Genomic DNA, 15,081 nt, shown 5'->3' with positions numbered 1-15,081 from the left:
AATTAATTACTCCATTTACCCAAACAGCAAACTTATTGGCCTTGTACGCGCGCCACATTAAACAGCATCCCCTCTGCAATTAACATCACACTGATTTCCATTTTAATTACTTTCCACAGAAAAAGACTACCTTTGATGATAACATAACATAATGTCAGCTTCATTTTAGGCTGTTGGTGAATGTGTAATAAACTTAACTTGATCATTAGCTATGTTAATTATCTTTCCATTATGAAGATATAATTAGTCCGTAGCATATATCTGAAATGAATCCAGAGGAAAGTTTGCCCTGTGCCGTTCTGTAAGGGTAAGTTCTCTGGTGTACTGGCAACTGGATTAGACTGTGTGTGCCAAATAAACGTTTTAAAATGCTGAAATTGATTTAGCTCCCATTAGACAGAAATGATGTAATAGTAACAAATAACTATAGTCAACATCATCAATTAAAAAGACAATTAACCTGTGAAAAATGGCTTTTTTAAGGCCACTTTTTACTTAAGTTTTCTTTTTACTTAGGTTTTCCTCTATGCAGGGAGAAATGAGATACTAATATTATGAGTAAAACTAATATTCCTAATTATTTTTCACGGTACTACTACTATCAAGTGAAATTAGAAGAAAGTGTACATTGCAAGGGCCATATAAATATGACTTTAAAAAAAAAGAAAAAGCAAAAAAGTGACAACTTGCTCCTCATTAGGTGCAAACTGTGTAATATGTGAACAATTTACATTTCAAATAACAATACGAACATATATAAGAAAAAATTAAGTAAAATCCCATTATCTTGTTGCACATTATTCACATTTTCATAAAATAGCTGGGGAAAGTTTCATATTCAGAATATTTCAATGAAGCAGTATGAATATTTCTGAATACTGTCTATATGGAATTTTCTGCATTTGGACCAAACATTACAATGACTATTATTTGAGCATAACACAGCAAATAATTTAGCTAAATCTTTCTCAACTGAATTTTCTTCCATGAGCTAAAGTTAACTTTCTATCAAAACTTGAAAGAGCTAAAGTAAAGTGTGCACCTCATGATGTGTTTATGACGAATTTCCAGGAGAAATTCAAAATCCACAAAACTCTCAGCAATTTTCAAGCAGCACGTTTCTGAGGAGGACAATTCATCAAGACAGCTGATAGGCTGTCACAAGCTGATATGATACAGAGTAACACAAAATGAATGTTTTCATCGGATCGGGACTGCCTATAATTACCGCCTCTGTTTCTGAGGCGGAGACGGAGATAGCAGCAGTTGCAAAGAAACAGCAATTTCATGCCCTTGTGCCTGAGTAATATCTCTGTGCATAAATGCTGACTTGAGGCCGATGAATAGTTATGAACAATACATTTTGACCAATTTGTAGAAACTTCATTTTGACATGAAATTATTTTTCCTGTTATTAGTGTCAAATGCAGCAAATGAAATCATCTGTTGTAAAATAATAAAACATGAAAATTTCCTAAGGGGCAAATACTTTTTATAGGCACTGTGCGAAAAGGACATCTGCAGGTAAACAGGAAAACAGCATTTCAAAACATCTATAAACTTTATTATAACATTAGGTTTGCAATAAAAAAAAGGTTTATTTTGTAGTTTTTCTTACTAACTCAAGTCTATTTGTTTCACCTACATACCCATCGCTGCTTTGCATGCCATAGCAAAATGAGAAAATCCAACAAAAAAATAAGGAAAAATGCAATTTGGGTACTTAGAAAAAAAAAAAGTTATAAAACTAGAGAAAAAAAAGAAAATTGTGCATTTGTGTGTGCTAAATGGATGGCGGGATTAAGAAGTGTTACAAAGGAGTTCACAGGAGTAATTACGGAACTGTGTTGACAGATAAACACTGAATCATCGCCTAATTGTATTCTTTTATTTAGAGAATCATAAGTAATATATAGCATTAATTAATTACTCCATTTACCCAAACAGCAAACTTATTGGCCTTGTACACGCGCCACATTAAACAGCATCCCCTCTGCAATTAACATCACACTGATTTCAATTTTAATTACTTTCCACAGAAAAAGACTACCTTTGATGATAACATAACATAATGTCAGCTTCATTTTAGGCTGTTGGTGAATGTGTAATAAACTTAACTTGATCATTAGCTATGTTAATTATCTTTCCATTATGAAGATATAATTAGTCCGTAGCATATATCTGAAATGAATCCAGAGGAAAGTTTGCCCTGTGCCGTTCTGTAAGGGTAAGTTCTCTGGTGTACTGGCAACTGGATTAGACTGTGTGTGCCAAATAAACGTTTTAAAATGCTGAAATTGATTTAGCTCCCATTAGACAGAAATGATGTAATAGTAACAAATAACTATAGTCAACATCATCAATTAAAAAGACAATTAACCTGTGAAAAATGGCTTTTTTAAGGCCACTTTTTACTTAAGTTTTCTTTTTACTTAGGTTTTCCTCTATGCAGGGAGAAATGAGATACTAATATTATGAGTAAAACTAATATTCCTAATTATTTTTCACGGTACTACTACTATCAAGTGAAATTAGAAGAAAGTGTACATTGCAAGGGCCATATAAATATGACTTTAAAAAAAAAGAAAAAGCAAAAAAGTGACAACTTGCTCCTCATTAGGTGCAAACTGTGTAATATGTGAACAATTTACATTTCAAATAACAATACGAACATATATAAGAAAAAATTAAGTAAAATCCCATTATCTTGTTGCACATTATTCACATTTTCATAAAATAGCTGGGGAAAGTTTCATATTCAGAATATTTCAATGAAGCAGTATGAATATTTCTGAATACTGTCTATATGGAATTTTCTGCATTTGGACCAAACATTACAATGACTATTATTTGAGCATAACACAGCAAATAATTTAGCTAAATCTTTCTCAACTGAATTTTCTTCCATGAGCTAAAGTTAACTTTCTATCAAAACTTGAAAGAGCTAAAGTAAAGTGTGCACCTCATGATGTGTTTATGACGAATTTCCAGGAGAAATTCAAAATCCACAAAACTCTCAGCAATTTTCAAGCAGCACGTTTCTGAGGAGGACAATTCATCAAGACAGCTGATAGGCTGTCACAAGCTGATATGATACAGAGTAACACAAAATGAATGTTTTCATCGGATCGGGACTGCCTATAATTACCGCCTCTGTTTCTGAGGCGGAGACGGAGATAGCAGCAGTTGCAAAGAAACAGCAATTTCATGCCCTTGTGCCTGAGTAATATCTCTGTGCATCCTTTTCCAGATGGCGACGTCTTCAGCGGTGGGAACTAATGATGTGGGCCGCGTTTCGGGGGGGAAAAACAACAATAAAAGCGTCTTTAACCTTCAACAGCAAACGCAATGTTCTAGTGAGTGTTCCCATGGAAAAAATTAACAAATATCAATTACATTGCCCACTGAGGTGCACTCAGCTGTAATAATCCAAATTGATTTAGAGACAGGATTGAGACAGTGCTACGGGGTAGGTGGTGGCTTCCGGTTACGGTGACATTGGGATGGTGTGAGGGCACCTGTGAAGGAATTCTGATCGACTAAACCAGTCACTTCCTGTCTGCCCATAATATCATTCATAGAGTACAGTACACTCAGCAAAGTGGTTCTAGACACGCATCGCATCAAGGCACTGGAATATAACGTTAGAAACAACTAGGCTGTCCTACCTCAGAAGTGCCCTTCCGGTTACGGTGACATTGGGATGGTGTGAGGGCACCTGTGAAGGAATTCTGATCGACTAAACCAGTCACTTCCTGTCTGCCCATAATATCATTCATAGAGTACAGTACACTCAGCAAAGTGGTTCTAGACACGCATCGCATCAAGGCACTGGAATATAACAGAAAATGTGTTAGAAACAACTAGGCTGTCCTACCTCAGAAGTGCCGACTGTATCCTTCCCAAACCTCTTCTGCACAGATTGCAACGCACTGCTGAGAAGTCCTGCCCTCTTCTGGTGACCATTATTTGCTTTTTTCTTCTGAGAGTCTGAAAGAAAAATTTTAAAATATGAAAATCATCTTTTAATTTTGCAATATACAGTATATTACTAATATCCACCTCAAATCTCCTCTCTTATGTCAGTCAAATATAACTGAACCTAAAGCAAGAGGATCAAAATAAGATGCCTGATAGGAATCTCAAATGTTGACACACAAGCAGTGACTGACCTATAAAGAGCTGCCAAGCTTTCATGGCCGTCTCCTCCCACAGAGGGCTCACATCACCCATAGAAACCTGGCCCTCCTTGCTGCCCGGCTTAGCAGACAGGTCAATTTTATAGGCCTCCTCTAGCGCCTGTCTTCGCTCCCGCATGACTCGATTCCAGGTGCTTTCCACAAGCAGCATCAGCTCTGACTCCACTAGAAGGATCACAACCATATTCAAAACATTTCATTATACTTGTGTGCCTGGCAGACAGGGAAAAAAAAAAAAAAAGTAAATATATACAGTATAAAAAATAAAAACAGACCTTCTGCTGAATCTGTGACTTTGGTCTGCGACATCACCTGGCTGTTCTTGTGTGGGAAAATATGCCTCCAGATGTTTCTTGTGGGTTTTTTATGGACTTCACAGCCAAACCCTTCAAGAAAGCTAAAAGGCAGCAATTTTTTTTTTAATAATTTTTTTCTTATTCAGCTAGTTAGAATTTAGGAAAATGTTGAATAATATATATTATATTACACATAATTATATTAAACAACATGTTATGTTATATCTTCATATGAGATTTTGCAATCCTGCTATTAAAATATTGGAAAACATACAGTCTAACTAATGTTAAACACTTGATTTTATTTATTTATTAATAAAAATAATAATAATGTTAGGGTTGCAAATAATTTTTCATACAATAACCAATGATATGTTGGATTTGTGCTTTTTAATACTTAAAAAAAAAAAAAATAGGTCAACAAAGTGTAACCTGTTAGTGAAAAGTGCCACTATCACTAACAATGAAACCCACCTGCCAGAGCGGATAAGGACGAGGCAGTGCATGAGACAGCTGATGAAGTGGACATTGGCATTGTATGTTGCCATGATCACATCCCAGTGCTGCTGTAACACGCGAATTGTTTGAATAATGAGTTCCTGCTCAGCTGGAGTCTGTCTGGGCCGAGACAGGAAGTAAAGTAGGGCTCGGTTCAAGTTTTTATACAGAACGCCGACCGTTATTTCCCGATGACCATGACCACTTTCCAGTGCCTGATGTCAATACAAACATGCAGTGTAAATATGGATTTGTCTGGGCTTGAAACAGTAATACAGTATATTGGAGAAATGAGAAGATAAACTCACCACTGCTATCTGTTCAGCCATGAAGACCAGGAGGTTCTCTGGTTCCACCACAAACATTCCAGAGTAGAGTTTTTCCACTAGCATTTTACTGAAGAATGCCACATTCTCAACCAAAACAGCAGTTTTTCCTTCCTGCTTGGTCCTGGATGGATCTAGGGGAGAATATAGCGGGACATGTGAGTGGTATAAAAGCATCCTTAAAACCCTGCTTATTTCATCCAAAAAGATCAAATCAATTTCTGACATTCAACAAATTAATTTAAAGAAGTTTTATATGTGATATATTTTACCATCTCTGGTCACGTGAGTAGACTGGCCCTCTTCTTGTCCTGTCATGTGGATGATGTCCATCACAAACTCCAGGAGTTCAGTCTGAAAGCTCTGCCTTTGCTCTTGGCAGACACCATCCGGGGAAAACTAAACACAAAACATTCAGAATGTTAAAATATTTCTGGGGATAAAAGGTCTTCACTATAGTCCACAAAAGCACTACAGGCTTGACTGTATAAACTGCTAGATATCATCCCCCAGTGAGCTGTAATGTGCATCTCATCGTCAAAACTGAGCAAAGGGTGGCACCTTATGGAGGAAAAATATTATACACAACATCAGATGCTGGTTTAACAGCTCAGATGTGACTGCATTGCAATAGCAGTACCTTTTATTATTAAACAGTACTTAAAAACGAACAGCATGTATAGTGTATATTATAATTATTATTATTGAAATAAAAAATAAATACATTATAATTCATAAATAATATTAAGTAAATTATTATTGTAATTTATTTATGTTATGATATTATTTAGTATTGTTATTAGTATTAACAACATTAATGTATATAGAATGTATACTTAATGAATTATAGACAGACAATATTGTAAAAAAAATTGTTTGAATTATTAAATTTTAATATTTTTTATCCCTTACCTCTAGCAGTTGTATTAAAGGATGAAAACCATCTTTGACAGGAATGTTAATGAGGCTGTCCATCAAGAGGATACGGATGAAGTCACACACCTGCTTCCTGCCTGGGTGTGATGGGTGGAGCAAGGGGGGCTCCCCCACTACTTCGCCACTTTCTTTGATACCCTGGACACCTGTAGAGCTCTGTATGAGAAGCAGAATATCACTTCTGTAAACTGCTTGCCTATGAGGCAAAAAAATGTCTCTTAGGTATATTTTTAAATTGCACAGAAAAAGGTACAGTCCCCAAAAGTCTCACCTCTGGGGTTTCAAAGGGGAAAACAGCACTGGCCAGTGAACTAAGGAAATCAGGGGAGGTCCAGAGAGGATCTTGAGGAAACAAACTGTTCACCAGGCAGAGAAACTGCATCACACTACCCGGGTAATGAACTTCCCAGCCATCTGCACTTCCTGTTACAGGCTTTTTAGAGTAATACAAATACACAACCTGAGGAAAGCTGGTTTTACTGGTCTTGCATCAATGACTGTGGCGACACAGATAACACCTGTATGTAACTGGATTATGCAAACTGTTTCCAATAAGTGACTGTAATCATGCTAACTGCCTCTTAAAGAATATGTACAAGATTACATCCAGCAGACATGCAACTGTCTGTCTATTGCCTTTTTTGAGCACTAGGTGGTGTAATCCCTTATTATGCTTTAAATGCTTTCCAATTCCAACTGCTATAAAATCTGAATGTTATCTGTAAAAGTATATGGCAATGGCAATGTTATTTATATTGCACTATTTACTACAACCAGAGTTGACCAATGTGATCTATAATAAAATGACTAAAAACACCAATAATGAAAAACAAAGAGCAGTAAAATCAAAAGTAAAAAAGTACATAAACATGCAGCAAAAACACAAGACAAGGACAAAGAGTGCTTCAACTAGAATTAAAAGGTTTTTAACTTAAGCCCGGCTCACACTGTGCGATTTTGGCCACGATTTGGCCGTCTGAGACAAATTTTGAAAATCCTAAAAAATTCCTATAATCCTAGGCCAAAATCTGTAGTCTTTGATCGCTGGTTTGATATGTTCACTGACAGCTGATTAATGGCCGTTGCGATTTTACCAATTTTACCTCAGACGAAATTCTGGCAGTGTCAGAAGATTTGGCGCACAGTCCTGCAGTGTGACTTCTACGACAAACGTCAAACTCTCCGTTTTTCAAGACAAGCCATGATCAGAATTAATGCTAGAGAATTCTTCTAACTGCCATAAACTCCGGCACTCCCGTCCTCCGCTCACGGAATTCATATCATGTTGCCTTTGCTATGATAAACACCGGTTGCACCGCTGATTTCATGTGGGTGTGTAGTGCTGCTTACACTATTCTTCATAAATACGCCGGTATTGCTGCCGTATGCTTTTCATGATAGCCAACATTTCAGCCCCATGTGCAATGCAGCTCGCAGTCACTGAACGTGTACGGGTTGAACTACGGACAAGTTTTCTTGCGCGCACCCAATGCGTCTTGACTGTCGTACAGTCTGACATTAATGACAACTGAGATCCCACAATGTGACATGATCATCATGTTCGTACAGTCTGACAAGTACAATCCTAAAAATCGCACAGTGTGTGTAGACTTTAGCCATTCTAATAAAAATATATCACATATATCATGTTATGCCAATAAATGTAGCAATTTAGACACACTTACCTTAGTAATGATAACTTTAACCAACTCTAAAAGAACACAAGCAGCATCTGCACATAGTTGTACGCCCTCAGATCCAACACTGCAGCTGTCAATCAAACTCTGAAGCATCATGTCAACATCCACCTGCCATCCAAAAGACAAAGCATAGTATAAACTTTCTCATAATTCATCACAACCATGAAATATACATGCCGATGCAATATGGCATATCAGACAATTAGGCAATGTGACCTCTACCTGCCCCGCAGGAACCTGGAAATCAGATTTTCCTATAAGCAGTGCAGCGATAGCTCCATAAACTTGAGGCAGGTGGATGTGGTTGACAAGAAGCTTCTGCAGAACTTCAAACCCCGGACAGATACAGCTCAAACATTCAAACGACCATGAGCGAGACTTCAAATTATCTAAAATAAATCAAAATCTATTTTGGTACATTATTGTAAATTGTTGCAGTGCTGTATATACCAATCACAAGCAATCACAATGACGGTACTTTTTGAAATTTCATCTGGAATTACCTGTGATATTGGTGGGCATCTCCATGGTCTCCACTAATGTTCCTGGTGACACCCCCTCTCTGAACTTGGCAAGGATGTTTGGATATGATAGGAAGTGAGTAAGGAGTGCGAGCACCAGCAGCACTGTACTGGTGTGGATGTGGCCCTGTAAGAGCAGGAGGAACCAATCAGATCCCAATGCGAAGAATACCTCTTCCTGGTTACTGTCACTTAAAAAACATATTTAGAACACAGGATTAAATTATTTGTCAGTGGGTTCATAGAAACAAGGATAAAAAGAGTGCAAGACTTTGTGTTGTTACATTGCTAAACTTGACTCACATGCTTGAAGTGTTTGAGATGATTAGAGAAGACAGCATAGAGAGCAACTGGTTCCTGATCCAAACTGACCTCCCAGGAGTCTGACTCCAGCCTAGAGCCACAAAGAGTGTAAAAAAAAAGTGTAAAAAATGAGCTTCCCTCAAAAGTTTTAAGATTTTGTAGCAGAGCACATATCTAAAATCATGAACAAGTGAATGTTTATTGCAAAAATTTGTACCTTGTGATTGATCATCAAAATCCAAATCAGAGAAAGTGCTTTTCTCATTCAATGTCGGAGGCAAAATACTATGAACTAAGAAGAGTCCAAGCCTGACTGAACAAACAGGAATGTCAAGAAATCACACTGAGTGAATTATCATTATTAATTCCGTGTCTTAAATCTTTTTAAGATTTTCCCAAAATTGATAATCAATAATGAAACAAAATTTTCAATTTAAAAAAGCCTATAAAAGTTAACAAACATGCCTCTTGATGTCTGTGGCGTTGAAATGTTCCTCGAGGAGGGATTTGATGATGGTGCAGATGACTGACACCTTCCTGCGAGTCACACTGGTATCATGCAGCAGGAACAGGAGTTTGCTCATCATGTTGAGTCTATGCATGACTTCAGCATTCTTCTGACTCCCACTGGAAACAAACTCACAATCAGAAACAAGTATCCACAGCAAACAGCACTGGCATGGTTGCATGATTGAAAAACAGGAAGTGAGCCATATGTTTCACATCACTTTATGCCACACACTAAACATAAAATCACAACAACGTGACATCAGTAGCCTACAGCGTACCTCGATGACTTTAGGATATCAACAAAATGATTTAAAACACAAACGTCAAGATTTTCTGGTGCATTCTGCCACACCTACAGGAAAAAGAAACAAGAAACTTGAAGAAATGACAATACTTTTGAAATTTCACATCTTGCAAAACAAGAGAAAACAAAATTAGCATCAGAGTTCCCTCTGAATTTTCCTATGAGTTTTTAGAATGGCTTTAAAATAAGGTCTGTAGTTAACATTACTTAAAGAGACTTTCCCCTTTTTTGATATACAACATTAATTGTGCAGTCACATCTCAAACATGACTTTTGCAACTGCTGTGTGCTTTAAAAATGTACACTACCATTAAAAAGTTTATGGTCAGTAAGATTTTTTTTTTTACAAATTTAATTGTATTTAGAAAGGACACATGAAATTGACCAAAAACATAACATAACATTGAAGATAAAGACCTTTATAAGGTTACAAAATACTTATATTTCAAATAAATGCTGTTCTTTTGAACTTTCTATTAATTAAAGAATTCTGAAATTCTGACAGAAGTTTTTGAAAAATCATAAAATCTTACAGGCCCCAATTTAAGTAATAGTGTACCTTGCAAAAAACGTTTCTATATTAAGAAACTGTTCATTTAATTGCACATCATTCATCAAGCACATACACTTGCTTCCTTGTTTTGCATGCAGAAAGTACTGGTAGCACTATTTTTATACAGGCTAGTCCACATATTCAATAACTGAAAGGAAAACTAGAAACAGAACATAAAATAAACTTGTCCGTGCAGTCATCCTGCAGCTCTTAAAGGTGAATTTCTATGTGCCATCTTATTAGATTTGCAGTGGCTTTTAACCTTCACAACAACACTCCAAGTATTTGAAGAATGTTGTCACTAAATATAGACTTAGCCATGACCAGATTCGCTTTGTAGTGGCAGCCAGCAAGTTAGCCTCCCAGGTTAGTCTACAAACTGACGTCATGACTGAACAGCTCTATTAATATTCATTTAAAGCCATTCAGAATGCTATTTCACTCACCAGAGCAGAAAAATATTGTAGCTATGAAGAAGCATACCATACCAATCTAAAACTTACCTCAAAGTCACAGAGGATGTCCTGGAAGGCAGTGATGTTTGGAATGCAAACAGCGACAATGCCCAGCTCCATTGTGCCCACTATGGCCATAATGAGCTGGAAAATCCTGCTGCTGATCAGCTGAGACTTCATCTTCAGCAGGAAGGACAAGAGCTGAAAACACAAAACAAATTAAATCTGCAGCTTGGATTCGTTATACTTCAAGGCTTAACTTACATTATTTGACAGCACTACCTTATAGCCATTAGTTCGTTTCATCTCCTGCTGCATCACAGGATTTGTCTCTAAAACAGAGAGCAGAACTTTGACAGCAGCATACAAGGAGCTGTCATCTGAGGCCATTGCCACCAAACTCAGAATGGCAGCAGGTCCACCAATGAACTGGAAGCTACTTGCAGCACTGTATGACTTGAACGTCCTTACACCTGGAAATCAAGGTGTAAAATCAGCTTTTAAATTAAAGGTTCACTACGAAAACAAAAATGCTGCAATCTTGTCATACAGCAAGCACTTTAGAGAAGTAGCTAGTAGACTTTTTACCAAAACAACCAACCAGGGCTGCCCCAATTGTCCGAGCAGTTCCACTAAGGTGCTGACTGATGTTATGAGCCAGGAAGACAGGAGTACAATTATCACGTGATGTGACCCCCATCTGTGATAAAAAAAAAAATAGAAGAGTAACTCATGATTTAACAATCAAAATAATTCAATCCATGAACAAAAAAGGAAAATGAAAGCACCTCTTTGGCTATAAGGCGACAGTCCACCTCGTTGTACTGGTCTCTAATATCTACTACTGTAGTGATGGTAGACACTGCCATGTTTATGGCAAAGGAAATCCTCTCTTGGGAGACCATCCTAATTTGGGACACTGCAACATCTGTCTCGCCTCCTAATTAGCACATGTACTTGTGTGAATACAGATTTCCATAAAATTCAGAACTGTTTTTGGACCGAGAAAAGCAAACTTTCTCACCTTGGGCATTGGAAGCAAGGTAGTTGCCAATGTATTTGGTGCCTTGCCCATAAATAGTCTCCACCTGATCAGAACTCAAAACTTCTTCAAAGAAGTACGTAGGACCAACCCGCCAGACCAGAGCCGCATGCTGTTTCCATATAGATGGAGTCCCAATAATCCCACACACGTCAATGACTGCAGAGGGATCCATTGATATGGACTGACCGGGAAACGGCTGAATGTATTTGATCTGCAAAAAAGAGCAACAGAGACAGATTTTGTCAATTAATGCTGACTAACATTTATTCATTTCGGCAGAAGCTTTTTTTCAAAGCAACTTAAACTGCATTCAAGGTACACATTTTTCAGGTTCTTCACTGCCTGGGAATTGAACCCATGACCTTGGCGTTAATATTTAAAATATATTAATAATATATATATTTTTTTAAATGTCACAATTTTACAATATTACTATATTTTTGATCAAATGAATGCAGCCTTGTTGAGCATAAGGGACTTTTTTGCTAAACACTGAAAAAATCTTTCCGACCCCAAACTGTTGAACAGTAGTTTACAGTATGTCATTCAAAACTATCCTTAATATAAATTCCTGCACAAACCTTTGCTTTTCCAATTGCTGTTGCATTCAGATAAACAGTGGCTAAACAGCTCTTCTTGATTCCTTTGGCCATAACCAGACAAAGATGGTGCCATTGGCCTGGTATCAGCTGTTTAGAACATTTGAACCGCACTGAGGATGGTAGCGCGCTGGGAGTCTGCTCGTCTGGCTCCATCATGTCTGTAGAATAAAATAAATACTGTAAATAATACATGCCTAAACTAAAGGTGTAAATAAAAGGTAATCTGAAGTGAAGATTTTCACCTAAGAACTGATAAGGTTCCTCCTCAGTGGAGATCACCAAGCAGCCGTCGGTGGCAGAGATAGTGACAGACAGGCAGCTGAACTGCTGCTCAGCACGAGACATGTGGCGCACTACCGTGAGCAGACGCACAGGGTGGGATTCGCAGGCTGAGCTGAACCTACAGATCATAAACCAGCAGGAGAAAGACAGGCCGGCTGAAGGAGGGAAGCCTCTGCAGTCTGCAGAGATAAACAAGAGGAGATTATATAAGAAGAACAGGATCTGTATATTATAAATGTATAAATGAGTAAATGGGACCTTTCTGATGTGATAAATCAATTTGGAACTAATCTTTTATTAGTATATTAGATTTTCATACCAAAAGAATAATTGTATGTCTCATGTTTTAGATGGGGTTTCCATTTGAATCTCAGATTATTTTATGTAACAATGTAATTCTACAGATTTTCTTACCAGTGCCCAAGCCTCCTGTAGAGATAAAATCTGCACTGACACCTTTTACTGTGGCAAGTGATGGCAGAAACAGACATCTGTGGAGACAAAATTGTTAGTGGTCATTTAGCATAATAACTAAGGCTTAATTAATATTTCAGTAACTCTACTTCCAGTCTTACATTTGGCAATGATATGGTAAATTTAACCTCTGGTCCAAAACGTGTGCCATTCAACTTTTCTTTTTTCAGTTTAATTCACCACTATGTTCAATAATTTTATTTTTTATATAAAAGTCCCTAAAATAATGGTTCTCAACTATTGCCCAACATAATATTCAAAGAAAATTTATATTAACAGAAACTTAGAGGGTCAATATACAGTATGAATTAACCACAATCATTTTGTGATTCCAGAAGTTTCAAGAAGAGTATGTTATATAAGACCAATAGTTATTGAAGAGGAAAATGAGATTTCAGTTAACTTTCTTACTTAACTTATGTATAATTAATGTATTGGAATATTAAATATCAAAAAAATAATATGAATATCAATTGTTATTCATTTAAATAATCTGAAGGCATCCTGTGTTGTCACTGTGTTGTCAAGTTTGCAGGCCCCAGTGGCCCTTTGCCCCTGGATGACAACCACCGCTTTAAAGGACACAAATCTATATTGTTCTAAACCGATTAATTTCTGAGGATATCTGCAAACACATACCCATAGCCACTGTCTGTCATGTCAAACTCCACAAAGGAAGGGGAACTGGAGACTTTGTGTGGCTGAAAGCTCCGTGGCGATGTGATAGAGACAAGACTTATGATTCTATGAAGAGGAACTACTGTCCCACTGTCTGAAGATGTTTTCAGTAGACTGAAACTTCTTTTCATTGCCTTTTTTAAGGATTTCCTGTTATCCTCTTCAGAGTCTTTTGTCTGGTCTGCAATAGATAACAGAAAATTGTGAAAATCTAAACAGTCTCTTCAATCAAAAGATGTAACAATATGATCAAATGTTTTTCATAAAACAGGAAGTAATCCAAAAAGGAAGTCTGTGAGGATTCGGAGGAACTGTACTTGTGTTGTTGTTGGCCTCTTCACAAGAGACAGAAAGCCGATTTTCTCCACTGCACATCAGAGGATCCCCAAGACACAGGAACCGCCTAAGATAAAGCACACTATTGTAATGGCATACAAAATATGTAAACCTACATTCATTATATCATATATTCAGCATTTGTCATGAGGAATGCATTGGCATTTGCTTATGCTGACCTGAGGCACTTGTGATCCATGGACTGAGATGCGAGTTTCTCAAGGATCCGTACTATGGGCAGATGTAGCGAATGGGAATTGTCGATGAGGATATGTTTGCAGTGAGTCAGCGATGTGGACAGCAGACCAAACTCACACATGATCTGCCTGTTTCTTTCTGACTTCACCAGAGTCTGCACGTGATGAGCCACAGCCAACTGTAGCTCTTCAGACAACTAAAGGAAAGAATGTCTGCAATTATTGTGGTATATGCTCAAAAACAAACACATATTTTAAGGTTTTGGGTCAGTAATTATTTTTTAAAAGAAAATAATACCTTTATTCAGCAAGGATGCATTAAAGTGATCAAAAGTAACAGTAAAGACATTAATAATGGTATAAAGTATTTATATTAATAAATGTTGTTCTTTCAAACTTTCTATTTATTAAAGAATCCTGAAAACTGTTTTTAACACTGATAATAATAAGAAATGTATCTTAAGCACCAAATTAGCATATTATGATTTCTGAAGGATCATGTGACACTGAAGATTAAAATAATGTATAAAATATAACAATTAAATTAGAAAATGGTTCTTTTAAATTGTAATAATAAAAACTTTTTAAAATCTTACTGAGGCCAATTTTTGCACATTTTGCTGGACTGACATAAAAAAAACTGCATTTTGTGCACACTTCTATGCTGTTTATTTGTTCATTTAATCCAAGGCCATTATTGCCTCTTAATTATTACACCAAATACAAATTATGTAGAAGATATGAACATGTTTGTGGTTTTACTTACACAAGGGTCACTGGGACAGTAAATACTAGGCAGAAGAATCATGATCAGCTTAACAGCTCCAGGATGAAGAATGGTGATGTCATAGTAAGCCCTGAATAAG

At 36.9% G+C, this 15,081-nt stretch overlaps 1 protein-coding gene across 1 annotated transcript in view; it reads right to left on the bottom strand.

Moving 5' to 3' along the window:
- LOC107707224 (WD repeat- and FYVE domain-containing protein 4-like) overlaps positions 1 to 15,081 on the bottom strand; it is a 45,041-nt gene that overhangs the window by 20,080 nt on the left and 9,880 nt on the right. The window contains exons 13-39 of the mRNA XM_016511183.1: positions 14,982 to 15,072; positions 14,198 to 14,412; positions 14,000 to 14,085; positions 13,644 to 13,863; positions 12,945 to 13,021; positions 12,491 to 12,709; positions 12,228 to 12,406; positions 11,626 to 11,857; positions 11,390 to 11,541; positions 11,190 to 11,301; positions 10,884 to 11,074; positions 10,650 to 10,802; positions 9,568 to 9,641; positions 9,245 to 9,406; positions 8,997 to 9,088; positions 8,780 to 8,870; positions 8,459 to 8,667; positions 8,178 to 8,344; positions 7,941 to 8,063; positions 6,527 to 6,688; positions 6,232 to 6,411; positions 5,592 to 5,718; positions 5,302 to 5,453; positions 4,970 to 5,208; positions 4,475 to 4,596; positions 4,173 to 4,364; positions 3,878 to 3,990 (exon numbers count right to left, since the gene is read on the bottom strand). Of these exons, the coding sequence (XP_016366669.1) occupies positions 3,878 to 3,990; positions 4,173 to 4,364; positions 4,475 to 4,596; positions 4,970 to 5,208; positions 5,302 to 5,453; positions 5,592 to 5,718; positions 6,232 to 6,411; positions 6,527 to 6,688; positions 7,941 to 8,063; positions 8,178 to 8,344; positions 8,459 to 8,667; positions 8,780 to 8,870; positions 8,997 to 9,088; positions 9,245 to 9,406; positions 9,568 to 9,641; positions 10,650 to 10,802; positions 10,884 to 11,074; positions 11,190 to 11,301; positions 11,390 to 11,541; positions 11,626 to 11,857; positions 12,228 to 12,406; positions 12,491 to 12,709; positions 12,945 to 13,021; positions 13,644 to 13,863; positions 14,000 to 14,085; positions 14,198 to 14,412; positions 14,982 to 15,072 (4,132 nt within the window). The remainder of the gene's footprint in view (positions 1 to 3,877; positions 3,991 to 4,172; positions 4,365 to 4,474; positions 4,597 to 4,969; positions 5,209 to 5,301; positions 5,454 to 5,591; positions 5,719 to 6,231; positions 6,412 to 6,526; positions 6,689 to 7,940; positions 8,064 to 8,177; positions 8,345 to 8,458; positions 8,668 to 8,779; positions 8,871 to 8,996; positions 9,089 to 9,244; positions 9,407 to 9,567; positions 9,642 to 10,649; positions 10,803 to 10,883; positions 11,075 to 11,189; positions 11,302 to 11,389; positions 11,542 to 11,625; positions 11,858 to 12,227; positions 12,407 to 12,490; positions 12,710 to 12,944; positions 13,022 to 13,643; positions 13,864 to 13,999; positions 14,086 to 14,197; positions 14,413 to 14,981; positions 15,073 to 15,081) is intronic.

The sequence above is a fragment of the Sinocyclocheilus rhinocerous genome, unplaced genomic scaffold, assembly GCF_001515625.1.
Source record: "Sinocyclocheilus rhinocerous isolate Xijiao unplaced genomic scaffold, SAMN03320098_v1.1 scaffold1243, whole genome shotgun sequence".
Classification (NCBI taxonomy): domain Eukaryota; kingdom Metazoa; phylum Chordata; class Actinopteri; order Cypriniformes; family Cyprinidae; genus Sinocyclocheilus; species Sinocyclocheilus rhinocerous.
This window is presented reverse-complemented; position numbering and strand designations above follow the sequence as displayed.